This window comes from Lutra lutra, chromosome 10, assembly GCF_902655055.1.
Source record: "Lutra lutra chromosome 10, mLutLut1.2, whole genome shotgun sequence".
NCBI lineage: Eukaryota > Metazoa > Chordata > Mammalia > Carnivora > Mustelidae > Lutra > Lutra lutra.
This window is the reverse complement of record NC_062287.1, coordinates 112,685,418-112,712,093: the sequence shown is the minus strand read 5'-3', so window position 1 is coordinate 112,712,093 and position 26,676 is coordinate 112,685,418. Positions and strand designations below refer to the sequence as shown.

The 26,676-nt window shown below is 63.1% G+C and overlaps 2 protein-coding genes across 8 annotated transcripts in view; one reads left to right on the top strand and one right to left on the bottom strand.

The window, feature by feature from the left end:
* Positions 1-26,676, top strand: part of KCNQ1 (potassium voltage-gated channel subfamily Q member 1) — a 309,854-nt gene that overhangs the window by 138,704 nt on the left and 144,474 nt on the right. For all 6 annotated transcript variants that reach the window (XM_047747252.1, XM_047747251.1, XM_047747250.1 and 3 more), the window contains exon 11: positions 951-1,071. In XM_047747252.1, coding sequence (XP_047603208.1) covers positions 951-1,071 — 121 coding nt within the window. The remainder of the gene's footprint in view (positions 1-950; positions 1,072-26,676) is intronic.
* The window catches only part of LOC125110224 (uncharacterized), a 31,873-nt gene continuing 8,798 nt past the window's right edge, over positions 3,602-26,676 (bottom strand). Inside the window, exons 2-4 of one of the 2 annotated variants that reach the window (XM_047747256.1) lie at positions 9,791-10,338; positions 7,992-9,475; positions 3,602-7,887 (exon numbers count right to left, since the gene is read on the bottom strand). In XM_047747256.1, the coding sequence (XP_047603212.1) occupies positions 7,479-7,887; positions 7,992-8,536 (954 nt within the window). In that variant the 5' untranslated portion in view covers positions 8,537-9,475; positions 9,791-10,338 and the 3' untranslated portion in view covers positions 3,602-7,478. The remainder of the gene's footprint in view (positions 7,888-7,991; positions 9,476-9,790; positions 10,339-26,676) is intronic. The other variant, XM_047747257.1, reaches the window with a different exon arrangement.

Sequence of the window (26,676 nt, the reverse complement as noted above, 5' to 3'; positions counted from 1 at the left end):
TGCACACACCCGTAGGAAGAGGAGAGCAGCACGTCAAAGCGTGAGAGGCGCAGGGAAGTCATGTGTGTATGAAAAGAGAGTCTCACCTGGCATCAGCAGTTCCGATGAGCAGGGACAGTGAGCTCGGACTCCCCTGGGAAGCTGGCCTGGAGGACCTTGAAGGAGGCTGGCTTTCGTGTATCTTGGCCTTGTTGTGCCTTCTACATGAGCACTCGCTTCTCTTACAACAGAATCTCTAACTAGAGGAAAGAAAAGTCAGTCCACACTGAACGTGCGGGGATGGCAGGTGTTCTTATCAGCACTGCATACCTGCACCCGGTTGCTGGGGTGCACCCAGTTACTGGGGCACGCCCAGGACCCTGACCCGGGCCGTTGGGATGGGGTCATTCCCACAGCTCCCTTGGGGTCTGGGTGGCTGGTGTGGCTCCGTGGCCCGCACGGGGTGGGGGTCAAGGGCTCTGTGGCTGTCCCCTGTCTCCCAGCTTTTGGCTCCTCGTGGGCAGGAGACCAGCTTGGGGCATCCCCGATGCGAGGCTCTCTGTGTGCCCAAGAGTGACAGCATGGTGGCGGGAGTCAGGGTCTCTCTGACCTGTGCTTATCAGCTGCACTTTACTGACCTGAGTGTCAGCTGTGAGCCTGGGGACAGGCCTGGACACCAGTGCCCAGCCCGGGCAGTCCTCCCCCTGCGAAGGGGTCATAGGCCTTTGAGGCCTCAGGCACATGGGGGCCGTTTTCGCCAGCCCGCCTCCCAGATCCTCGGGGTGGAAGCTTCACGAGCCGTCCCCAGTTCTCACCTAGCTCTGCGGATGGATGTCTTGTTGGTTTGGGGGAAGGCTCAGGGCGTGCAGGTCCATCCCCTTGGGGTGGGCGTCTAAGCCCGGCTCTGGGCCACCGGACACCCCGAGCCTGCTTCAGAGGCCTCACGTGCTGCCCCACGCCCTTCCCCACAGCCAGGAAGAGCCCCATGCTGCTGGAGGTGAGCCCGGCCCACTTCATGAGGACCAACAGCTTCGCCGAGGACCTGGACCTGGAGGGGGAGACGCTGCTGGCGCCCATCACCCACGTGTCACAGTGAGTCCCCACGTGCCCACCTGGGCCGCGCCGGAGGGGCCTGGGGCTCAGAGGGGCCACCTTGCTGCCGGCCCGGGGCTCGGGCCTGCTCGCCGGGGGCCTCCACTCGCTGCCTGCCCTCAGTGACCTGGGGCCCCCTGTTGCCAGGGGCCGCACCCAGTGCCCGGGCCCCGAGCGAGGGGTTGGGGAGGTGCACGGGACCATTGCCCGCCAAGTCTGGGAACACGATCCTCTTGTTCTGACTTATGGAAAACCGAACTGACCATTTTCCACTTGTTTCTGTGCCTTGAGCGTCTGAGCAGGTTGCTTTCCTCTCCCCCGGCCCCTCCCCCACCCCCCAAAAGAGAGACGACTTTGTTTCTCAGCGTTTCCCCCTAGAACCCCGGAGCCGCCGTGGGGCCGATGCCGAGGGCCGCCTGCCAGTCGCGCTGCTGTCCTCAGGGGCTCCTTCAGGTGGAGGAAATGGCTGATTTTCCACGCCTTCCAGTTGGCCGTCCCCCGAGGCACAGCTGGCCTGGGACGCACGCCCGTCCTCCCCCGCCTCGAGGCCCTGCCAGGCCGATCCCCAGGGCCCAGCCACGCTGTGATCCCCTCGCGAGGGGTGAGTCAGTGCTCCCGGCAGGGCACCCAGTGGGGACAGCGAGCCGTCGGGTCCGTCGGGCACTCGGGCCGGTTCCGGCCACTGCCCCGTGGGGGATTCCCCCGGGCGAGTCCTTCTGTGTTGGGATATGCGCTCCTCTCGGCCCATCCCAGGCTCTCAGGCTGAAACGGGTTCCTCTGCCCGCGGACACGGGGCGGTCTCGGCAGGCCGTCGGCGTTCCTCCGGGGGTCTCGGTGTTGTCGTGAGCTGTGTGTGTGCCTCGGCCGGGGTGAGGCCCTGGGCCATTGCCTCGCAGGTGACCGAGGAAGCGGGGAGCCAGGTCTCGGGGCCTCCGGCTGCTTGGGCAGGACTGGCAGAGTCGCGTGGCCGGAAAGAGAGAGAGACGGGACCACCTCGGGCTGGTGTCGTGATCAGGCAGGACCCGCCGGCTGGCTTTCCAGGGCCCCTGGGCTCATAGGCAGGTGGACAGCCCCCCCCGTGGCTGGCAGGGGGCCCCCAGTAAGTGCTCCCCGGCTTGGAAGAAGCCGGCCGGCTCACTAGAAAGCAGGGGCAACTTGTCCTCATGGACCCGGCCCCTGAGTGGGCTGCTGGGCCCACACCCGTCCTGGAGACGACCAGGCAGGCTCACTGGATAAGTGCGCGGGAGGGCAGGTGTGAAGCCAGGGGCAGGCCGGTGCCCGTAGGCAGAACGCCAACTCACCGCTTCGGCTCCGGCCTTCCCAGAGTCCAGGGCACGGGAGAGACCACAGAGTGGTCACGGTTGGAGTTCTGCGGCTGAGGTCGTGTGCCACACAGGTGCAGTGCCCACTCAGAGCCTGCTGGGACCCACGACCCTCAGGCAGGGGACCTCTCTAGGCCTCCCTGGGCCTGCTGCCCCGTCCTGTCCCCCCACCCCTCTTCGACTTTATCCTCTCGGCCGTGGCTCAGCCCCTTGAACACACACACGGAGTCCCACCCGGGAAGGACAGGGCTGCCACCCACCATCAGCGCAGCTGGGTGGGGAGGCCTCACCAGCTCCCTGACCCTGCGAGACCCTCACGGGGGGTCCAGGGTGAGGCTGACAGAACACTCGGGACTGAGCCGCCCCCAGACCAGCTCACGGCTGCCCCCAACAGGCATCACCCCTTTCGCGGCGAGGGCCGTCAGCCCCGGCATCAGCACACACCGTCTGGGGGCCACAGGCCACCCACCCTCTCGGGGAGCCCTGAGAGGCAGTCCAGGCCAGCAGAAGCCAGATCTCCAGGGACGCTTGGCCGCTTCTCCTCCAGGACTGTGGCTGTCAGACTGGAGGAGCACAGAGCCCCATGCTTGCTGCTGGCCGGCTGTGGGCTTTCTCAGGCCGGCCCCCGAGTGTGGCAGGCCGGCTTGGGGGAGGGGTCTTCAGTCAGCCCCACTACTGCCTGGGCCTCTCCCCCAGTCCTTGGCCAGGTCCCCGTGCCAGAACCTACAAGGGCTTCTCCCGGCAGCCCCATCCAGAGGTGGTGGCTGGGTGCGAACCCACTGCTTGGGGGGGCTGGGGGGAGCAAGGGGTCCGGTATGGTCCTCGGGTCTGGGATGGGGAGACGGAGGTCAAGGCACCGTGGTCCACTCAGGGCAGAGTCAAGGGTCGCTGCTGGAGGACCTGAACAGATGTGTCCTCGGCACAGGGAACTGTGCCTTGGGGAGCCATGCTGGGGACAGTGGGATAGAAGCTCAGGGAGATGTGCTGGGCCCTCAGGACCGAGGTGCTCCCAGGGCCGCAGGCCAGGCGGAGGCCCCACCCCACCGTGGCTGGAAGAGCAGGAGGCTCTGGTGTGGACGGCGTCCGTTCAGGGCCGTGCCCACCCCGTGGGCCACGCTGAGGCTGCATACCTTCCCTGCCCGCCCGGTGCTCCTGTGGTCGCTGCCCCTAAGTAAACTTGGCTCCGGCAGCTCAGGGCCATGTCAAGGTCCTACAGGCCGCCCAGCCCCGTAGACCCAGCACAGGGTACAGAGGCCTGTGAGCTGGTGTGTGCGCGGGGGTCTCGCAGGGGGCAGAGGGGGTGGGAGGCGGTTACTGAAAAACAGATTCATTTTTCTTCAGCATTTTACTGAGGTTAAGTGTATTACCACGTTGGGTCAGTTCCAGAATTCAAATTAAAAGCATAAATAAAGACACATTTTGTTTCCATCTCAAGCTCCCCCCACCCGCTGGGCCCCAGGGAGGTGAGGTCACCGCAGCCGTGATTACGGAAGGTCCCTGGGGCTGGGCGAAGCTCTTCTTTCCGGGGCCTGCTGGCCGTTGGTGGGGCAGGGGTGGGGCTGCCGGGGGCCGGCGAGCAAGCCGGGTGCAAACCGGGAGTCACCAGGACACCATGGCTTGGGGAGGCAGAGTGGTCTGGGCCCCATGAGCAAGCCCCAGCGTCCCCGTGCAGCCTTGGGGCCCTCGCCCAGCTCCGGGGTGCTGGGCCGCAGCCTGACACACACACCTTTCCGGAGCCCCTCTCTGCCTGGAGCTCTCAGCACCTGTGTCCCCCTCACCCAGAGCCTTGCCACAGGGCTTCTGAGGGGCAAATGTAAGGTAGAGACGGGGCATCTGGGAAAGCCAAAAGAAGACGGAGCCCCACAGCCCAACGGGAGTGGGGATGAGTTCCTGGGCTCCTGTCCCACCCCACTGCCTTCTGCCACAGAGAGCCACCGGTGGGACAGTGGGAACGGAGGGCCACCTCTGTGTGCATCCCTGTGCCCTGCACGTGGTGTCCCCATCTGAAACTACCTTGTCACTCATCGGCACCCATCAGACTCACCCGCCATCCTCGCCCCAGGGAGGCCCAGGCAGCCATGTCCTCCTCTGGCTGTCAGGGCCTCTGTACCAGATGCCTGAGCCCTCAGCACGGGGTCCCACCCATCTCTGGCTCTCCTGGAGCCCCTGGCCAGAAGGAGCTACAGGACTGTGGCTCCTGCCCCGAGGCAGGATGGATCCCCCCAGAGCCAGGCAAGCGTCACCTGAGACAAGGTGGCAAGGGCCTGGACAGGGCGGGGTGGGGCTGGTCAGAACTGGCCTCAGCACGGGGATCTGTGGCTCTGGTTGGGCCTGGGTACCCTGTCCCAGCAGCCTCGGGAGACGGCAGCCAAGTCTATGAAGCACCCCCTGCACCCTCACCCAGCTGCCACGGCAGCCAAGCCCAGCCAGGAGTCCACATCCGTCCCTTCGGGTGGCCTGAACACCCCAGGCAGGTGGTGCGAGAGGCCAGGCCCGCAATGAACACTGCGGCCTGGCGTTCCCCAGGATTGATGCCTGGGCCCCCCTTGTCTCCCCGTCCTGGTGTCGTGGCTGGGCGAGGCTCAGCTCCTGCTAACTGGCCGCCCTCACCCCGTCCTCCTCCGTCAGGGTGTGCAGAGCCCGACGCCCTGGGCATCCGCATGGTCCCGGGGCGGGCCAGGAGCCTTCCGGGGAAGGGAGGCTGAGGGAAGGCAGGGCCGGGGTGGGGGCACCGTGGGGGCCCCCACAAGGTGACCATGAGCACCTCCCTGGCAACTGTGAGCCTGTAGGGCCCCGTGACAGGACAGTCCGTGCATCCTTGAGCAAACCCAGCTCCGCGTGCATTAATTAGAATTTCCATGTCTCCAACTTTCTCCCGGACCCTGCGGAGTCTCGTGCCAAAATGCTCAAGTGTGTCTTTTCCAACAAGGCCGCTGTGGCCTGGCTTTCCTCCACATCACTACTAACGTCTCCTGAATTCTGCGTTGTCAGCGAGGCCATGGCCAGCCCTGTGCCTTCTGGAAACAGGGGCAAATGTCACCAGGCTCGGCCCTGCGCTCAGCTCCGTGGACGGGGTGGGGCCAGGTCTCTGGATGGGCAGGGCTCGGCTGGGATGTTTTGGGGACCCTGGGGCCTGCTGCAGCTCCCTCCTGAGGCCAACAGAAGCGCCAGGCTCTGCGCCTCGCCGACTGGCCACGCTCCTTGCTCTGTTTCTCACACTGCGAACCTTGGTGGGAAAGTCTGAAGAAGGCCACTCGGGGCCAGCGTCCGGGGGATGGGGGGAGGGTTGCCAGGAACAGATGAGACCAGTGTGTCTTTCCAGACCGGTGTCCTGTCTTCACTGGAGCTCCAGACCACCTCTGTCTGCACGAGGTGCCAAGGGAGCCCCGTGGGAGCCCGTCCGGGGGGCTGTAAGGGGCCGCGTGAGTCACAGGCCCCTTCGGAGCCTCCCAGCCCCGGCCAGCTCCAGCCCGGCTCTGAAATGCATGGGGGGATTAAATGTTCTCCTAATTGAATTAAAAGCGAGGCGGAGTGGCTCAGTGGGAAAGAGACAGGACTGGGAATCAGATGCCCTCCATCTGGCCCTGAGCCCGCACCGGCCCAGCTGCAGGCCGGCCCGGGGGGGCCCCTAACCTCTGGGAGCCTCACTTCCTATGTCTGAACATGGGAGGAGGATGCCACCGGCCTCCTGAGGCCGTGGCTCCAGGGAGCGGGCCCTCGGTCCAGGTAGAAGGCCCGGAGGAAGCGGGGGGCCTCTTACTCCCTCAGCAGCCGTGGTCATAACTCCCGGTCCGGGGCATCCGTGCGTCAGGGCTCAGCAGTCCCCACGGGCAGGGCTATGGCAAGGGGCAGTGTCGGAAGGTATGAGGGACAGTACAGCATCCACACCCTAGAGGCAGCTGGAGGAAAAACCGACTTCACAGAGGGCAGTGGTATTGCCACAGAGACATTTCTGGGGGTTGCGGGTCCCCACAGGTCTAAACCTGTAAGGAGGGGGGCCCGAGGGCAGCATGGCCATGAAGCCCGAGTGGGGGTCCAGGCCCAGTCCCTCTCCAGGCCTGGGCTGTCCAGCTCTCCCGTTAGGCCCAGAAAGGCCCGTCCTTGGCCGTAGGGCACTTCAGCATTCCGGCTGAGGGGTGCGCCACACGCAGATGAGCGTCCGTCTCAGCACTGGCCGCGTGAGGGCACCCGGGACGCCCCCGTGCTCCCACTTCCTGTCACGCCTTCAGACGGCCGCCCCCCGTCTTGGCTTCTGGCAGCAGCCCTTGGCGTTGCCCATTCTGGAACTTTCCACAGACAGACGCTCCAGTGCGCACACCCCTGCGTCCGTCCGGCTCCCCGGGAGACGTGCACGAGGTTGCAGAGAGCGGTGCTCCTCGCCCCCCGCACGGCTGGCACGCCGGCATGGGAACGGCCAGCACGGTTTATCCATTCTCTTGTTGACGGCCCGTGGACCACGTCCAGGCCGGGCCACTATCATCCAGGCAAAGACCGTCCTGTCCAGGCTTTCTGGCCGCCGCACAGGCTGCACTTTGGTGCGCATCTGCCTAGGTGTGGGGCCGCAGGAGGGGCGCGCACGCCTCCCCGGTCCCGCCCAGCCGCTAGCCCGCAGGCACGGCTCGTGAGGGCACCCTCGCGCCATCAGACTGGCATTGTCGTCTGTGGGGACTGGACGGCGGAGGCTGCCGCACCCCTCCCCATGCTATTGGGTCGGATGTTGTCCTTTGCCAAAATGCTCGCGTCTCCGGCCGCCGGACGTGGGGCTAGCTTTCCTCGCTGATTTACACTTGCTCTGTCTTCGCTCTGTCTCCTGTGTCCTGGGGAGGGCTCATGGGGGGCCGAGCCGATCGTGCCCCCGCGTGCCCGCACACGCTCGCAGCGTGCCCACCGCAGAACCACCACCCCGCCCTGCCCCGCCGCGGGCCGGCCCTTCCTCTCACGAGGGGCGTCTCTGCTGAGCCGGAGAACTGCAGGTGAACTCGACGGGACCCAGTTAATCAGACGTTTCCCTTCTGGCCGGTGCTGCTCGCGCTGTATTGAAGAGACTTGGACTGCTCCAAGGTCATAAAGCTACGCTGGCTTTTCCTAAAGCTTCGTGCGCTCACCTTCCACGTGTGGACTCTCGGTCCGTCTGGAAGCCATTTTTGCAGCCAGTGTGAGGCTGGGGTCAAGGTACACGCTCTCCACAGTGGATACGCAGGCTGGCTCGGCCTTCAGGGACAAGGCCAGCCTCTTTCCGCCACACCGCCAGCTCCGCGCCCCGCCGCAGCCTACGGTCCACGCGTGGCTCCGCTTCGTTCCTCGGCTCAGACCACAGCATGTCCTCCTCGCCAGGGCTTGCTCCATTACTGCTGGGGTTTGGTAACAGGTCCGGACAAGCTGGTCGAGAAGGCTCCAGCCAGGTCCCCTGCCTCGCCCCTGGCCTGTCTCTGTGTGGCCCCCATCTGCCCCCGCGGCTAGCTCCCACGGAAAGCCTCCTGTCAGTACAGGCCGCCTCCCCAGATGAGGGTGGGGACAGCCGACGTCTTCTCAATAGTGGGTCAGTAGTGAATCTTGGCAGCCATGGCCCCCGTCCCCCGCGACCCTCGCGCTCCTTACCGTGTCCCGCAGGCTTTGGCACTGTGGTTGCACGCGGCCGATCTGACCCTTACGTCCCACTGGCTGGTGCTCAGGTGTTCGCCATGCCCGGAGACGCGATCTTCCCGGAAACCCCGGCCGGTGCGTATCCGTTTGGCCTGGAGGGCACTGCGGCAGTCAAGTCGCCTCTCTGAGCCTCGGCGTCCTCTCGTGGACCCTGCAGATGGGCCTCGTGGTGCGGGTGTGAGCCGTGGAGGCTGTGGGGTCGGGGGTCTGGCCCAGCCCCCATCCGAGAACTGCGTTAGCCAATGCAGTACATCACTGGGGAGACCCTGTACTTCACTGAGAGCTTCCGAAAGCGCCAGGTCGCAGGTCTCCGTGGGATGTGGATGGGGTCCGTGTGCAGCCTTGGGGTCCTGTCCCCAACGCAGGCCGCAGTCGGGGCTGCCCGTAGCCTCCGGTGGTGACGGAGGGGCCAGCTCCCAGGGAGGTGCAGGGAGAGACATGGGCCTCTGTCCTGCTCTCTGGGGTGGGTGGCCACACGTGCCCCGATGTGCTTCTGCCATTGTTCTCCGCACCGTCGGGCCTACCCGCCAAGGCAGCCACAGCCACTAGCAGAGTGAGGGGCGGCGTGGGCTGGGCATCCTGCCTGCCCATGGCCTCGTGCGAACAAGGACATGGAGGCACTGCCATGGCCCCATTCTCCGGGGCCGCTCCCCGGGCAGCCCAGCCAGGACGGCCGTGTTCCCAGGCTTGCTGGCCACCAGGCGCTCCTGTCCCCAGAGGCTACATGTCTGTGTCACATTTGGTGGGGGGACTGCCGTTGGCTGGGACCCACAGCTGTCATGGTGGGTCTGAAAGTGCTGCATGGAAGGGCCGAGCCTTGCCTTGTCCCCTGAGAGGTAGGGGCCGAGCCGGGGCTCTGTCGCAGATGCATGTTCTCCCGGGGAGCCCAGAGCTGTGAGGGGGAAGCCAGGCTGCCTCCCAGAGGGTGTGTGGGGCCAGAGAGGTCACTAGCCAGTGGAGGCCGAGGTGCCTGGCATCTGGCTTGGGTCTGTGCCTCCCCCAGTGTTTCTGTGGCCCATCGGCCGGAGAGCGCAGCTTGTGGACGGAGAGTATGTGCTTTGGTTGGAGTCTCTCTGTGGCCACTTCCTCCAGGGAACTCTGCCTGGTGGACTCTGCACACACCGGGGACCTGACCCCATCGTGCGTGGAGGGCGAGGGGCCCCATCGACCCGCAGGCCACTCCCGGGTCTCCTGGGTAAGGCCGACTTGCGTGCATGAGACACAGGGCAGCGGGCCGAGCTTCCAGCTTCTGGGGGTGGCCCAGAGCCCCTGGCCAGGCAGTCGTCCTTTACGTGGGCCAGGCCTCTTGGGACTGGGTGGGTGTCCTGGGCACAGGCCATCCCAGGTGCTGGTCCTTGGCAGGGACAGCCTCCAGGGCAGAGGTCTGACAGTTCCGCCATTTTGGGTCTAGTTGGCTCACAGGAGGCCTGGGGCACCATCTGGGAAGGGAAGAAAGGAAGCAAGGGAGAGGGACACAGGAGTCTGGCCTCAGAGCCTGGTGTCCCCGGCGTCCCCATGCCCTTCCCCTGAGCCCACATCTGCTTTGCCCACCTCAGCAGCCCCAGAGGCTCCCTCTAAAGACGTTGGGGAGCAGGCTGGCGAAGAGCGGGGATGCCCTCTGTGTTTGCCCAGAGCTGCTCCGCTTCAGCAGGCGCGAGCCACTCAGTGGAGCTCCGCAGGGATGTAGGCACAGCTCCAGGAAGTGCTTTTTAAGGGGCAATTCAAGGGATCTTCAAAGGTAATTTTGACTCTACCTGATCGGTCTTTGGAACTGAACCAACACGTAAGATCAGACTAGGCTGTGCCTTCCGAAGTCTAACACTGGCCACAACGCTGTCCTATGGGGCCCTGCTGGGGAAACTGAGGCAGAGGTTGGGGTTACGTCACAGGCAGGAGAGGACACAGGGAAGACACGGGGGGCGAGGCTGTTCCAAGAGACAGAGCTCAGGGCCTGTCCCCACAGCCTCGTGCATGGTTGTGGACCCGCTGCCCACAGAGCCCAGCCCCTGGACAGGAGGCAGGCAGCTCCCAGCCGCCGACCCCAGGCCCCCCGTCACTGCTCCGATAGCCGGGCTCCGTATCTAGGGGATAAAGTGCAAGGTAAGGTCACGCTGGGACCTTTAGCTTCGAGCCTTTGAACCTGCTCTAAGGTTGTCTGCCTGGCCCTGCCCAGGCTGCTGTGGGGCCCCGTGTCGTCTCGTCCCCTCCCGTATCCGGCAGCCCAGGGGTGTCCCTCCTACCTTCCCTTCTCTTGGGCCTTCCGGCGGTGGTCTTGCGTTTGCGTCGTCCTCAGGTTCTGAATCTGTTGGATTGAATGGAACCTTTTCCCATTTTAAACGCTAGAATTTTTTTTTTTCTTTTCTTGAGCTATCCCATAGAACCCCCAGCCGAGCGGGTGGGCTCCAGGTGGGGGCTCACGGGGCCCTGACTGCGGGGCAAGACCACAGCAAGAACAGGGGGCCAGACTCCAAGGTGGGGGCAGCATCAGGTGGAGTGACACCCCTGAAAATGGGCTCCTGGTGTGACTAAACTCAGGCTGGTGTGTGTATAGGGACTGGGGTGGGGCCATCCACAGGGTTCAGAGGACATCACTGGAGTGTCCTCCCCGGGGGACCCCACAGCCCACGGCAGCTCCCGACCACGACTCTCTACCATCTACCCCTGTCTTGTGCTGGAAGTGGACTGCGTCAGGCCGAAGGCTGGTGGGTGGGATGGGGAAATTCTTCTGTAGGTGTTGGGAGATGGACAGCCTGGGACATGGGGGCCCCAACAGCAGAAGATGAGGAGACCCTGCCCAGAGGCCATGCCAGGTGTGGACAGCTGGGGCCAGGCCATGGGGCTCCTGACTCCAAGTCCCGTGCTCCTTTGCGGTTCCAGTGGGGGCCGTCTGTCCTAGGGGGACCTGTACTGCAGCCTGCACCAGCCCCAGGCCCCTGGCTACTAAGACAGCAGCAGGAGCACATCCTTGAGGCCTTGGTCATGGCTGTGGCCTTCTCCTTACCCTGCTGTTTCTGTCACACCAGGCCCCCCACCAAGGGACACGGGAAGAGCATCCCCCCCAGTTCAGTCTACCATGGGCCACACTCGGAAGGAGAGGCTGATGGAGTTGAGGCATCACACGAACACCGAGCCATGAGGTCCAAGCTGGCCAGAAGGGACAGGGAAATTGGCCTCTCCGGCCATGACAGCAGACCCCAGCCAGCAGGAACAGGGCAGGGTGGCCACCAGCCCGTGTGCTCAGAGTTGTCCCAGGGCTGCAGGCCCAGGGGCCTGGGCGGCAAAGCCACAGGTTCCTCCCCGGGCAGACCGGCCAGGCCCTGGAGCACCCCCCCTTTCTGGGCCAGGCCGCCCTGATCGCCGAGCACGGGAGGGGCTGTAACTCCTGCTGCGCACGGGCCTCCGTGACTCTGATGGCCTGCGGGAGGCTCGCGCTTCCCACCTGCTGCTCCCCGGCCATGCAGGTGGCAAGGTCCCAGTGAGTGGGGTCAAAGAGAAGCTAAGCGTGACCAGCCTGTCCACCGTGTGTGGCTGATCATGGACTTGTCTCATTTACTGGGCCGCTGTCGGTCTCTGCCTGTAAATGTTTAACTCCCCCGGATGCCAGATCTCAGGGCCTAGACAGCCCGGCATGGATGGGGGGGGCATGGGTGCAGGGGGCCGTGCTTCCTCCAGGGGTGTGGGGATCGTCTGCAGCAAGGGAGCTGCAGGTGGGATATGAAGAGGGACTTCCTTCAGGGCGCTCGGCCTGGGGTGGGCTGCCGGGGGCCCAGGTTCTCTCTGCTCCCACCGCAGCTGATGGAGGCCACGGCAGGGATGCCCGGCCCCTTGGGCCCCTCGGTGGTTTCCGGCCGCCTCGGGCCCTCTCACGTGTGCTTGCCAGCTGCCCCACGCGGGCCTGGCCCCGGTCTCCCCGCGGGTGGGGAGGGAGGTGTAGAAGCGGGGCTGTGGGGCCACCCAGCGTGGGCTCAGGAAGGGAAGGAATGCGACTGAGGCCGGGTGTGGCTGAGCAGAGCGCAGCCAGTTGTGGGTTTTTCTTGGGGCCCAGATAGACGGGAGCAGAGATGGAGGCCCCGCTCTCGCCCCCGCCACACACACTAGGACCTTTCTTCAGTGTGTGGCTGTGGAGCTGGAGGCCAAGGACACTCTCTGGAAATCTGAATTCCATGCGCTCTTGGCAGAGGGAGGCTTCCTGCTCGGGGAAGGTGTGCGCGTGTGCGACACAGCCCCAGGGCCGGAGGCGGGAGAGGCGCGTGGGCGGAGGGGTGCTGGGGGGCGCGTGGAAGGTGACCCCCGTGTTTCCAGGCACCGGATGGCACTCGCAGGGCCTGGCCCGGGGAGTCGAGGCAGATACCGGACGGGATGACCCAGAAACGTGCCCACAGCATCGTCTATAAGCTCCGGCTTCCCGCAGCCGCAGTCACGGCTAAACAGGCCTTTGAATTTGAAAGCCAGGACTTTTTTGCAAAATAATTCAAAAAGTTTGCTGAGCCTTAAACCTTCCGACAATTCCTTCCTTCTGAAGTTAACTTGTTAAAGTTGCACCGATCCTAGGCTGGTGCCAGACGAGCTTCCTGGAACCCTCGCCAACGGCCGGCCTTCGGAAAGGCTTGTCACCCTAATAGCTGTTGAAAGAAAAAAAAGAAAGAAAGAAAGAAAAAAGAAAGAAAAAAAAAACACACCACTCACTGGGCACCTTGGCTGCAGGGTCTGAAAAGTCCTTTGTGTTCGCTCTGGCTGCAGTTTTCCAGGCCTGCTTGTGGGGCTGACTGGAGTGGTTTCTCTTCGTTTCCTCTCACAGTGGCGGGCACTGGGCTGCCTTCGTCCCGCCCAGCCGCTCTGCCAGCGGCATGTCCTGGCCTCCCCCACGCCCAGGTGGGGGACGGGGATGCCCAGGCCAGAGCCCCTGTGGAGGCCGGGTGTGGACGTGTCCCGAGTGGGTCAGCAGCCTCATCGTCAAGGCCCCCATTGCCGCAGTGGGGGCCGTGCCCGGGGTGGGGGTGGGGGGCTCCTGGGTCAACACTGTGTTAGTTCCCCAGAGAACGCAGGTTCCACGAGGGGCCTGGCCGGTGCCATGTCAGAAGCGGCGACCACTTACTCCTCCCAAAGCCAAGTCTTGGCAGAAAAGAAAGGCAGGGCGGTGAGATGGGTCCACGCTCCAGCTTTACTCTTTCCTTTTTCAAAAAGAAAAAGTTTAAAATGTGACTGTGCGTTAGGAAATACTTCAGTGAACCCAGACGTGGGGCAGATCCATCGGAAAACAGGTTGTGTTGTTGTCATGGCCGCGCGAATCAAAGTCAACAGTCCCCTGAAGACGGGAACGAGTTACATAAAACTCGAGAGTTTTCCAGAGACGCCATGGCCAGAACGTGCCATACACGCACTCGCTGGTTTCTGGAAGAATCACTCCTCTCCCAAGCCCGCAGGGACAGAGCCCACAATGCATCTCGCTTCGAGGAGAGCCTGGGGCTCTGCAGAGGGCTGCAGGGTACCCCTTCCCGTCCGAGTGGGGGTGGGCTCCCTGGGAGCCTGCCTGGGGTCTGCTCTCCCTCTGGTTCTGCCTTGTGCTGTCAAAAACCTCTTTGTGCGGGAGCAGCCCCTGTTCCTCGGACTGACATGAACCAGAGCCCATAGCAGCGGGCGGTGGGGCGGCCTCTCGCCAGGCATCCCAGCCCCCGGCGCAGGGCTGCCCGCTCACCGCCTGGCCAGCAGCCGCACGCCGCGCCCGACCTTACCTCTCCCGATCGTGCACAACCAGTGCTAATACACACACACACACACACACACACACACACACACGGCGGAGCACATTCAGAGCCCCGAAGAGGCTGTGCTGAAAAATCAGGCTGTCCCACCCCAGTGCCAGATTCCCGTGTTTCCTTCCCTAGAGGTGAGCACGGTTCGCGGTCTCCACTCCATTCCTCCAGTGGCTCTTACACGAGGGAGGCTGTCTCTGCGCCTCTCCTGACGCAGACCACCGTTTGCCATGCACAACCGCGTCATGTGCGTTGTCTGTTTGCAGTTCCCCTTCTCGGAGCTGATGGCCAAGTGTGCTCCACATCTTTTGGGGCTGCCCAGACGAGGTGGACGCACACCGGGTGGCACCCCGAGAAACACTTTCATCAAGTGTTCCGTGCGCACAGGCACGTGGGCGCACATGCATGTGCAGGGTCCTGTGCACTGGGGTCCTGCACACTGGGATTCCTGCGCTGCTGCTTCCAGGATCGGTGTGCGCACAGCCACAGCTCTCAGCCCACTGCCCTGGGCTGCCCCCGCGTGGGGCTGTGCTTGGGGGGCTCTGGTCTCTCCCGCATTGGTTCGATGCCGGTGAACACGGACGCCCCTCCTGCCCGAGAGGAGGCGTGCGGATGGTGGGCTGGGAGGGCCATCAGGAGGCTGAGGAGTCGGGCTGGGGGTGGGTGGTGCTGGTCAGCGAGCTTTCCATCCTCGGATGCAGGGGTGGGCCACTGAGGGAGGCCGGGCGGAGGGCAACATGACTTCCCTGCAGCTGGCAGGGAGGGCCAGCAGGGACACACAGTGACCCCAAGAGGACAGAGCCCTGGCCACCCTGCCGAGCTGCACCCCTCACCATGGGCGTCCTGCTTCAGCGAGACCTTTCGGCAGCCCCAAGAGAGTCCACCACTCATTTCTTCGTAGGTGTGCGGTCCCGGCGCGCACTGCTCAAAGGCAAGATGGCCGGTGCTCTGGATGGTCTGGATGAAGACGTGGAGCGCATCTCCCTCCCACTAACAGCTGCGGACCTTCCACACTCCCGCGAGCACGGAGCAAGCCCCCATCGATGGGCATACGGGGCCGCTGAAGACCGCCGTTAGCCGCTCGGATGTTCACTAAGGAACCGCCCGGTTATGAAAGTAGCGCATCTCTCCCCACCAGACACTGTTCGTCTCCCCCCAGGGCCCATCCCTGCTCCAGCTCCGTCTGCAAGGTCTCTTTCCAGGCAGCCCCGCACCAAACAAGGACACTACAAAATGAATCATCTATAGAGGAGAACTGTGAGTCTCGCCACGATGTGAGACTTCATGAGGTCCTGGGAAGTGAAACCGAAGACTCCAGCAGAGGCGAGGCAGAGTTAAACCCGTTCCCAGGTGGAGAGACCGTCCAGGCCAGGACGCCGACATGGGCTGCTCAGGGCACAGCGAATGAAGTAGGAAACCAGAGGTAGGCCCCTGGGTGCAGCATCCGTGTGCCTGTGACAGCGGTCCCGTACGTCCTTATGCCCATGAGAGCGGCTCCGTGTGTCCTTGCGCCCGTGACAGTGGCCCATGCGCCTGTGACAGCAGCCCTGTAGGTCCTTATGCCCGTGAAAGCGGCTCTGCGTGCCCACACGCCCGTTGACAGCAGCCCCGTACGTCCTTATGCCCATGAAAATGGCTCTGTGTCCATGCATCCGTGACAGCAGCCCATGTGCCCATGACAGTGGTCCCATACGTCCATACACCCGTGAAAGCGGCTCCGTGCGTCCTTGCGCCCGTGAAGGCAGCTCCATGCGGCCATGGCCATGAGCGTGGCCCAGTGTGTCCTGCACCGCAACCCACACCGTCCCCAGCAGACCAAGTCCCGGCTTTTGTCTCCATTCATCGGCTGGACGAGAAATGCCGTGCTGGGGTTCTGATGCCCGTTTATTATGAATGAGGGCTTTATCTTCTCAGATAACGAACAACAGTTCTTTTTGTTCTGTGTTCCATCTTCCCGTACTCTCCGCTCTGTAAGGTCTCTTACTGATTTATAGGTAGTCAACATGTGTCAAACGTATTTTGCCCCAATTTTTCTTTCGTCTTTTAGTCTCTATAATATTTTTCTGCTGGTGGGAATTTTAAATTTTGGCATGAACTTTGGCAATCTTTTGTGACTTGGGGTCGGTTCTGGCTGTATATTTTGAAAAAACGTCTTCGCTCTGAGACTGTTTTCGTGGATTCTCTCCCGTTTCCTTCTGTTATCCGTGCTCCACCTTTTTTACACATAAATAGTGCTTCCTCTGGGTTTGGTGTAAGAAATCACTAAATGCGGTGTGTTTCCTCGGCGTCTACCTGGTAGTCCCAGCATGAGTCGCTACAGCACATCACCTTCTCTCCGCGGACTGATCAGACTCTCCTGTCCTCTGTGTCTGCTTGTACACGGCCTCCTGGACAGCCGCTGGGCCCGGGGATAGGCCAGGCGTGGGGGTCTGACTTGGGAATTTTACGATGCACTTGTCAGTGGGGCCAGGCTCCCCCATTCCCATTAGTGGAAGGCCACCCCGTGCCGCCGACCAGGGAATCCATGGCATGGCCTTGGATCAGAACGTTCTTCAGAGGAGACGCGGGATTAGCTCTGAAGTTGACAGGAAGCCGAGGGTTTGGGGCTGAGCCTTTGCCTGGGTGACTAGGAATGTCAAGGAGCTGGAGTGCGGGCTTCTTCCTGGGCTCGCTCACACAGCACCAGCAGAGTCTGGCTGCAGAGTTGCGGGTCTGACCCAGGGGCCTCCTCCCCGCCACGGACGTGACCCCGTGTGCTCCAGGGCGTCTTAGGACATGTGCATTCAGTGATTCAGCAGAGAACAAGAGCTGAAAATAGGCCTGACTCAAGGAGAAAGCTGCAGTGAGAAAAATCTAGAACATGCAACCTGCCCCTCCCCCATGCAGCCGCCGGAAGGAAAACCCTGACCCCATCCAGCCCGAGGGCTGGGGTGCTGTGACAACCGTGCCGGCCAGCAGGGCTCCACGTCCCACCCTGGAGAGCAGGAACCGTCTCCCTGTCCGGTCTGGGCTCCCTGACCCCGTGCAGCCTTCCTGCCTTGTCCTGATGAAACCAGCCCAGAGGAAGGCTGCCCCTCGTCCCCTGTCCCCCTGCACCCCTGCCTGGTGTTGTCCTTTACTGAGTCAGGAATAAGAGGTCACGCTTACAGGCAGATCTGGAGCCACAGCCCAAGTTCGAACCCTTGGCCAGGGTCTTGGGCTCCCCATCTGTAAAATGGGGATGACAAGAGAGCGCGCCAGCCAGGGCGCTGCTGGGAGGATAGAAGGGACCCTGGCACGAAGCACACAGGAAGGCTCCAGTCCCGGCCACCGGGGAGGGAGCCCGAACCAGGAGGCTCTGCTGCAGAAAGCAGCACGGTGCGCGCTCAGGCCCCCCGTCTGACCAAAAGGTGCTCGGTAAAAGCCACGGCCCCTCTAGAGCCCGGGGGGGTGGGTGGTCAGGCTGTCCCGGGAGCTCCAGGTGATGCCTTTTCAGAATCTTACAGACTTTGGAATCGATGTGTCTGATTTTTTAAAAAAGCACGTACCCGTGTGTGTGACCCTCTCCATTCTCTTGGTATTTTCTATGGAAGCTGCGATCAATTTAGATGAACTTAGAACACATCTTTTTTATGGAAACAGCCTTTCTAGCCACACGCATGTTTATCTCCGTGTTCAAGACAGCTATAATGCCCCTCAATATTTTTCAGCCCTTTGTACGGATTTTGTACGTTTTAAAATTCATTATTGAGTATTTTTAGGACTGTCGATTTATTAGCATGGGGATCATGATTTTCTTGATCAGACTTTTTGTTCTGAGATAACTGCAGATTCACATGCATTCAGGGATAATCAATGCCACGCGTCCTTTGCCCACGTCCACCCCAGTGACATCTTGCAGACCACAGGCTCAGCCAGCAGGATACAGTGACCCAGGGGCACTCCTGTCACCCGCACGGTCCTTCATGTCACCCCTTCAAGCCGTATGCACTCCCTCCCACCCCACCGTGTCCTCAGCCCCCAGCAGCCACCCATCTGTCCTGCGTTTCGAGTCTATCCTGACAAGAACACTCTGTAGAGGGACCGGACGCTGGGGAACCTCCTACATCGGGCTTGCGCTCCACACGGCTCCCTGGAGACCCCCCCCAGGATGCCCGGTGTCCACGTGCATTCTTGATGCGATGCTGCTCGGGCTTGGATCTTCAAAGCCGATTTTTAGCAGGGTTTTGGGATCCCCACGGAGGAAAGAGGTGTGGCTATCCGTGGGGCTCCGGCTCCGTCAGGGCGGCTCTGGACACCTTCATCCAGAATGGGATCACTTTAAATGAGACTCTCAAAGCAAAGTTTCTGTGAGAAATTTTTGTTTTGCTTTTCGTTTCCTTTTTGAAGCTGCTTTATTGCGGTACAACTGACCGACCAGATCTGTATGTCAGTAACGTGTCCGCAGGTGAAGTTTGGGGAGAAGCATGCGCCCATGAGGCGGTCCCTGCGTTCTCAGCCATAAAGCGACCGTGAGGTCCCAAAGTTCCCTCTTACCGCCTCTATCACTGGCATTATTATTATTATCTTTATTATTTTAGACGGGCACTTCCCACCAGACCTGTCCTCCCAGCAACCTGTGGACGACACTATGCAGTGCTGCTCACTGGAGTCCCCCGCACCGGACCCATGCATCCTGCAGGGCTGACGCTCTGCGCAGGGGTGGGGGGGACCAGCCCCCAGCCCACCTGCCACCTCCCAGGCCTTCACCCGCTGTGGTCCGACGGCTCTGGACGCTTCATGTAACTGGTGTCACGCCCTGTGTCCTCCTGCGTCTGGCTTATTTCAATATCCTCCACATTCACCCATGTGGTCACAAATGGCAGGATTTCCTTCTTGTGAGAACATTCTTGGACAACAGTTCTATTTCTGAATACTAGCAGGACAGAGAGAGAAAGTCCTTTTATATCGTTGACGTCTGATTAAGAGTGGGATAGAAGGAGTGAGCTCCCTGTGGGGTAGAAGTGGGGCTTCAGGGAACCGTGAGGAGGGGCTGGGCAGCCCGGGGGCCGTCCTCTGGGGACGGAGAGGAGAGCCAGGACTCCCAGGACTTCCTGTCTCCCCACCAGCCCACCCAGCTCCGTCTGCCTCTCTCCCTCCAGCTATGTGACCCTTAGTCAAGCTCCCTCCTCACCCTCACGGAGAGGATGGGTTCTTGGGAGCTGGGGTAACTGCAGATGAAGAATGGGGAACCCATGAAAGTTCTAGGGGGAGTGATGGGATCAGCCAACCTTCTAGCCTCAGGCTACCTTTATGGGATATGGGGCTTCACAAAGACCCCCATGTGGTCCAGGCTGGGCCAACCCCCGAAGCCTGGAAGGAACTTGCCTTTCATGTTTCTGGATGCTTCCAACTGTCCCCTGCTCAGCTCCCGACCTTCACACACACACACACACACACACACACACACACACACACAGCTAAGGGCAAGGGGGCAGGTCCAGTCTGTAACTCTGGCGGGGCCCCCAGGGCTGGTTTGTGCAGAACCCAGGCTGTCAGAGCTTTGAGAAGCTTTGAGAACATTCGGCACAGTGTCCTGCAAGTGGAAGGTGGACGCCTCTCTTCTCCAGCCAGGAAGTGGGTACATGAGCACCCCAGGCCCCATGCAGGCCCGGGGGCCAGCGGGAGCTGGGCAGGCCAGTCCCCACTCTCTCTGCGGGCCTGGCCTGCGCTCCCCGGGCAGCCAGGTGCTCCCAAGGAGGCCCGGCACTGCCATCTGGGCGAAGGGAAAGCTCACGGGCCCCGCACGTGCTTTGAGGGAAGGAACAGTCTTCCGAGAACCACAGCACTGGACTCCCCGCAGCCAGGCGCTGCGCTTCCTAAACACGACTTCACGAACCTGCCCATCGGGGCGGCTTTTGGCGCAGGAGTGTTATCCGTCCTGTTTCATATATGATCGACCCGAGGCCTGGAAGGTTCAGGCTAGCGCCCAGGGTCACGGAGCCCGTAGTGCCCTTGAGCAGTGGGTGGAACCGAGTCACGGCGGCTCCTCCAGTGTCCCCTGCTATCACTTGAAACAAGCCAAGTCCCCCGGACCCTCTGGCCTTCCCCAGACTGGGAAAGACGCACCCTCTGGGTCTTAGCTAAAATGTCGCCACCGCAGACCCGGCCTCGGAGAACCCCACGCCCCACCCCCCATTCTTAATGGATAACTGCCCGTTTGTTTGTGCTCACGGGCTCACTGGCCGGCTCCGGCAAGCGCGAGGGCCCGGGGAGGCAGAAGCAGACCTTTCGGCTCAGTGTCGCTATCTTCGGGCTTAATCCATGTGGAGCCCCTCACGGCCCCTCTGTGAATGTTTGATGAAGAAAGAGTGAATGAGTAAGTGAGGCCGGTGGGGGCCGGGCCACGCCGCCTCCACGTAGCCTGCGGCAGGCCTCGGAGCAGCCTGGACGCCCCGGACACTCTCTGGAGCTCCCCTGCCCTTCCTGCGGGGCTCTGGTCACATCCCGCCGGCCGTGGCAGCTGAGAGCCCAGAGTGGACCCAAGGTCTCTGACCACAGAGAACCCCTCCCCCCAGGCCCGGTCCCTTCTGCTGCCGGCCTGGAAATGCAGGGAAACCAGATGCGTTCACGACGACGACCCTCTGGGGCCTAGTGTGTACAGGCTACTCCGGCTTTTACAGAAAGGGAAACGGAGGCTGGGGGGGGACGGTGGACGCTCCTGCGAGGACGGTGGGGGCACCTGGGGAGGGGCTCGGGGGCTGCACGCACAGAGGCTGGGAGACTCCCTGCCACCAGGCTGGGCTCAGACACCTTCCACGCGTGGCCGTCCCAGCTCTGTCCTCCCGGCAGAGAGGACATCTCCCCCCACCCCCACCCCATGGCAGGCCTCCTCCTGCCACCCTGAGAACCAGGGGCCTTTCGACCCTCCCGTCCACAGGGTACTTCTCCGCAGCTCAGGAGGTGAGGGGATGGACCCGTGTCAGGAATGGGGCCTACCGGCAGGCTGGGACACTGTGGGTGACAGCTGAAGGTGAGGGGCGGAGGGACAGCCCCAGCGCTCCCCAGCCCCCGGGCCTGAGGACGCACAGGGGTGTTCCAATTTGCAAGAGGAGCCTCGCCGAGGCGAGGGTTCCCACACCAGGCACTGGGGCCTGTGGAGGCTGCCCCAGGGCTCTGACGGGTCAAGCAAGAGCAGGAATCGCGTTGTGATTCCATCAAAGACGGTTCTGCTCTGAAAACGTGAGCGTGGAGACACGGGGCTCCGTTCTGGGCAAACGCATGGGGCCACTGACAGACGCAGAGATTTCTACCGGGAGCAGGAGTTAGAGACCGGAGAGCCCTCGACCGTGGCCCCAGCCCAGGAGCGCTGCGGGGCGCGGCTCCGTCCGTCCGCTCTCCAGCTCCGCCGCCGCCACCGGGAGCCCCTCGCGGCCCCCACGCCCTGGCCCGGGGGCCCCTCTGCGCCGTCTCCCGGGGGAGCGCCCAGCCGGCCACCTGGGCCCCGGCCACCGCGGGCGCCGCACACACCCGCCTTGTGGGCGTCCTCGTCGCGGCCCCACACTCGCGGCCGCTGTCTCTTCCAAACACAAACACAAAAGCCGGGCAGAGGTGCGCGCTCCGCGGCCTTTTTCCTAGTCAGACAGGACGCGGCGACGGTCTTTTCTTTCTGTCCACTTAGGAGCATTTCCCTGGCAACCCTGCGTCTCCTTCGTCAACACCGGCCGACTCCCTCCGGCCCCTTTATCAAGACATTGTTTAGAGCAAATAACTCATTAGCTGGTCCGGCAGCTCGGGAAGCCTTTCAGGGCGGCTCTCGAGAGGCCTTTCCCCTGAGAACGGGGCACGCCGCCGGGCGGAGGAAGAGCGGTGCCCGCGGGCCCGGCCGCCTCCGCCAGCAGACGGGCAGCTGTCCGCTCACCAGCTATGCCCCCTGCCCTCCGGGTGGACCAGCTAACTGAACAAGAGGGGAGCTGCCTGGTGGCAGAGACACAGGGTGGCTGCAGTGACATCCCCAGTCCTGTCCCCGTGTCTCCCCTGTGAGGTGGCCCAGCTGTGCAGACAGGGGACCCGGGATCCACTGCCGGGGCAAGCCCCTGGGGTGACGTGGGCTCCGTCCTCGCAGATTCCTCAGCTTCCCCGCAGCCTCCTCTTTCATTGGGAAACAGGCTCCTGTGGTAGACAGACCGTGTTCCAGAACTTTCGAGCTGACCTCCCTTCTCTTTCTCCACTTCCACTGTTAGGGTTTGGAAAAGCACTAGGTTTGCTTTCTTGGTGTCCCCGCAGTGACTCTGGCAGGGAGGCAAGTCCTGCGTCGGTGGCCCCGAAGCCGGCTGAGCTCTCGCAGGTGAAAAAGAGGTCGGCCAGCCAGGCGGGGAGCTGGTGGCCGAGGGGTCCGGGGGTGGGGGAGGGCCGCTCTAGAAGGGGCATGGGAACGGGCTGCCTCCTACTCTGCCTGTGGGCTGCTCCGGTCACGGGCAGGGCTGGGGTCTCCCCGCAAGGCAGGCACGGGGCCAGCCTCCTCCAGGGAGCGCCCCAGGATGCAGATTTTCTATAAGGGTACCCTGTGTTCCTGACCCACAAAGGATACAGGGGTCACTCCTGCGGACTCGGGAGTGGAGCAGCTTCCGTTTTTTTAAGGTTCTGCTGCTTGTCACCCATGACATCCTCCCGTCTCTGCCTCCCGGGTCCCCCTCACTGCTGGCTTGAACACAGGTGTCTCTTTGGACAGCTCGGACTGGTATCGGCAGGTCCCCTTGCACACAGTCCTGAACCCCAGACAGGAAGCCCCACGTGCCTCCCACCTGACAGGCCCTGGGCGGGGGAGCAACACAAAAGTAACCAGAGCTTGTGGCCGCCGCGGGGTGGGACTTAAGCCCTCACAGGACCCAAAGGTCCCTCCTAGACTCTGGAGTCTCAAAGACCCAGAGTCTCTGGGCTTCAGGCCTCGGAGACTGGGTTTCAGTGGCTTGTGGCTGACTCGGGAGAAGGGCGGCTCCTAGACAGCCCCCCAGTGGCGCACTAGGGGCTCAGCCATCACCTGGGCTAGGGGAGGCCACGTGGTCCCTTCGGACGAGCCCGCTGGAGCCCTGAGTACCACGGGCAAGGAGCGCGTACTTCGGGCCTCGGTCCGCTCCCGGGAGAGTCAGGGTGGGGCTCGCTCTAGCCCCCCTCAGGATCCGGGCAGTCAGACGGACGATGGAGCAGAGAAGGGTGCTGGGTCAGCCTCTAGTGGGTCTGAGTCGATGGCAAAGTGTGGGTCTTCAACCTGTCTCAACGCCTCATTCTGGGTTTTCATGCTTCCTTGAGAACACAGCTGTGCCCGCCCACTGCGTGTCCCTCCAGCCCCCCACCAGCTCCAGCCAGACTATGTGACCCTCCTCGGGCCTGGGGATGCACGCAGCAAAGGTCCCCGCCCCAGGAATGCTGCTGGCCTGGGAGACCCTAGACCCCAGACCCCAGCGGTCCGGGCCTGGCCGGGGCAGGAACATGCTCAGTTGGGTGTAGCGGGGCGTGCCCCCAGCCCCTGATCAGGAGACCCAGATCCCAACGCCCAGAGGCCCTGCCTGCCAAGTTTCTGTGATTGTTTTGAAACACTTCCCACCAACAGACACCCCCGCCCGCCCCCAGGGTAGCTCGTTGGAGCCCGGAACAACAGCTCCCAGTGCTGGGCCGCAAGACAGCTGCTGTAACCAGATCGCAAGCCTCGCTCGAGCCAGCACTTTCCACATGAGCGCGCCTGCTCTTAGGCTGAGCTCCGGGCTGTGCAGAGCCCGGCCGCTGGACCAAACATGGGTCCCCACCTGGACGGCGGACGTGTAGGTGCGCAGGGATGTTTCACTCAGCCCCGGGGTCACCCCAGGGCTAGTGGCCTTTGGCGATAAAGCCGTGTCTCCTCAGCCCACCCCCGCCCAACAGCCAAAGGGTCCCGGGTGCGCTCCCTGCTGGCCGGCAGACCCTGGGGTATGGCCACACCGTGGCTGGCCTAGAGGCCAACCCAGGTCTAGGAGAGCCTCTGGGACACCCACGTGCCCGGTTCTCCTCGGGGGACCCGTTGCTGCTTGCTGGGGTGGGAGCCGGAGCTCAGGGTGGAGACCTGGCAGTCTCAGCAACAGGTATAGAGAGAGGGACCCCAGAAAGTGACACCGATGTCCTAAACAGGAGACACATAGGCCCCTGGAGCCATCTGACCCCGGCCTGGCCCACTGCATGCACAGTGTGCAGGAACGCTGGGCTCCCTGATGGCAGTGGGATGAGGGCTGGACAGCCCGGCTCTGCAGGGTTTCTGCTAAGTGCACACCCCGCAAGGGCCCAGCTGTCCGGCTGTGTTCCTGCTCACCCTGGGGCTGTTCTGGGAACCAGGTCCCAGAGACTAGGGTGGTATACAGACACCTGAACCAGCAGCCAGCACAGCCTGGGGAGACCTAGGACAGGGGTCCCCGGCCATGCTCCTGAGCCACCCGGCCCAGGAAGATCCCATCCAGACCCTGGTTCCTGAGGAGTCTCAAAGGCCAGAGTCGGGGTGTCCTGTGAAAATCCTGATGGGGTGGAAAATCCCCAGCCGTGGGGCCCCGGGCTCGGCTGACTCTGGACTTCTCCTGCTGGCTGGGGTCAGCCAGGCTCGCTGCTTCCTGCTTCCCTTTGATGTCTCCTGTGTGAGGGAGGGGTGGGCACCCGTCTGCACGCGGGCTCGCTCGACTGCGACGGGGAGTCTGTGCTTCTGGGGCCTGGGCATGCTGGGGTCAGGCAGAGGACCCAGTGGGGCTGAGAGGGAGGCCAGTGGAAAAACCCCAGCCCTTGCACAGAGCTCCAGGGGGAGAGGGAGGGTCTGCTTCAAGGCAGAGGGCACGTTCCCTTCCACAGGGCCCTCCCAACTGGCCAGTCTGATCAGGAGGGAGGCACCACTATGAGCTTCTGTCTAGGTGGGGAAACTGAGGCCTCTGGACAGTCCCAGCATGCCATTCGCAGGAACGCCTGGGGGCTTGGGAGGCAGGGATACCTTCTGTGGGATTGTGACCAGCAGTCACATCCCTCCTGCCATGCACAGTGCTCGACTGCCTGGGGGCAGGGTGGTCTGGCCCCCACCTGCCTTTGGGACCCTGAGAAGGGCAAGCCATGAGGTGCAGGTAACCCAGAAGACCTGGGGACCCTCTGGGGACCCTCCCCTTTCAAGGTTCACACCCGCTGAGCCCACTGCCTTTGGTGTCAGGGGTTAGGAGAAGCAACTTTGAAGCCAGCCCCTGGGGTATGTTCCTATTGGCACCTGCAGATCATCTCCCACCCGACTCAGGGACTCAGCACCACTCTTGGCATTCCCCCTGCCCCCAGCTTGAGGCCATTCTGGTGGCCTTGGAACAGGGCCCGGAGGGGGTAGGAGAAGCCCCAGCAGGGAAAATGGAGAAGGTGGAGGAGGAGCGCCCTGCCTGCCAGCACACAGGCCCTCGAGATGGCCACCCTCTCCTCGGCCTCCCACCCTAGCTAGAGATGCCCGGTGTCTTGAGAACCCCTCTCTCCCCAGCCCTGGCACCTCATCCCTCCTAGGTTCCATGCCTGGTGCTCCCTCGCCTGGCCTGCCAGTCTAGGGGCTCACAGAGGGGCCCGTCAGACGCCCCCGTGTCCCTGCACGAGGCCTGCACAGGGGGAACAGAATGAGTGATGGACCAGAGACTCGAGTGGAAATCTGCTAGTGGGAGATCTCTGGGTTCGCAAACACCCACACATTTCAGGAACAACATAAGCCAACAAGTGGCTCCCAGCCCTGGTGGCAGGAGTGGGCAGGACAACCAGGCAAGTGGCCTGCTGGGGCGGGCGGCGCTTGCTGAGTGGCTGCTGGGGACAGCTGCCCTCTGCACCTGGACTGGGCACGGTCCCACTTGTTGACGGGAAGCCGGGTGGGGGGGTGGCATCTGGCTCCCTAGCAGCTCAAGCAGGAAGAGGATGCCTTCTCGGGTGGCACTTGGCCCTCCCAGGGGTCCAGCCGGGCTTTTGGCATCCCTCTTGGCACCTTTAGCCCTGCATGTGCAAGGCGGGCCTCTTGGGCTCCCGGGCTGCCTTCCCCCGTGACACCGACAGGGACAGGCCATAGTGGCACCTGGGGACAGGCTGCTTGGGTCGGCCCTGCCTCGCCTCCCCTCCCCGGTTCTATGGCAGGGCAGAAGCTTCCACAGTGTCTGTGTCTGCCTTCCGAGGTCAGGATAGGGGCCTGACAAGGGCCCCATAGCTGTCCCCACTTGCGAGAGGACTCGGTGGGCTGGTCTCCGCAGAACCTGGCTAACTTCTGCCCTGTCAGGGCCCGGGGGCCTTGGGCGGGATGCTCGGCCAGGCTACACCTCCCTCCCCGTGGGGCTGTCACAAGGGCTCTCTGAAGTCGAACGTGAGGACATCAAGTCACTGGACAGTGGAGGCACGCTGCTGGGGTGGCTGTCTGGCCCATGGCATGTGCCCATCCTGAAACACCTCTGTCTCCCTCCCTTGAGAACATCCCAGCGCCAGGGGTGGGGCGACTGTGAGAGCAGAGGTGGGGTCCCAGGGCCTCGGGGAGGGCCGCAGGCCCCATCACGAAGAAAGTGCCACGGGGCCAGGGGTGAAGCAAGAGGTGACAGAGGGGACAGAACCCCAGGCCTCGTGCAGAAAAGGGGGGCCCAGGATGGGTCCGCGGGTGCACGCTGGTTGTGGCGCTCCGGGCTGTTAGGACTGGGGGCACGCCGAGGCCGGCGGTTAGAAGGTCTGAGTAGCTGAGGACGAGGTGCGGTCCCCGGAGCCCTCGAGCCTGGGGCCACGGCCCTGGCCCCCTGTAGGCCACCCCCCACTGCCAGGACCTGGTGCCAGAGGCCCAGGAGCGGGAGACACAGCTCCCGGGAGGGGGGGATTCTGTCCTGGGGAGTAGGTCCAGCTCCTTTCGGCCATTCTCGAAGGTTCGTTCAGGAGCG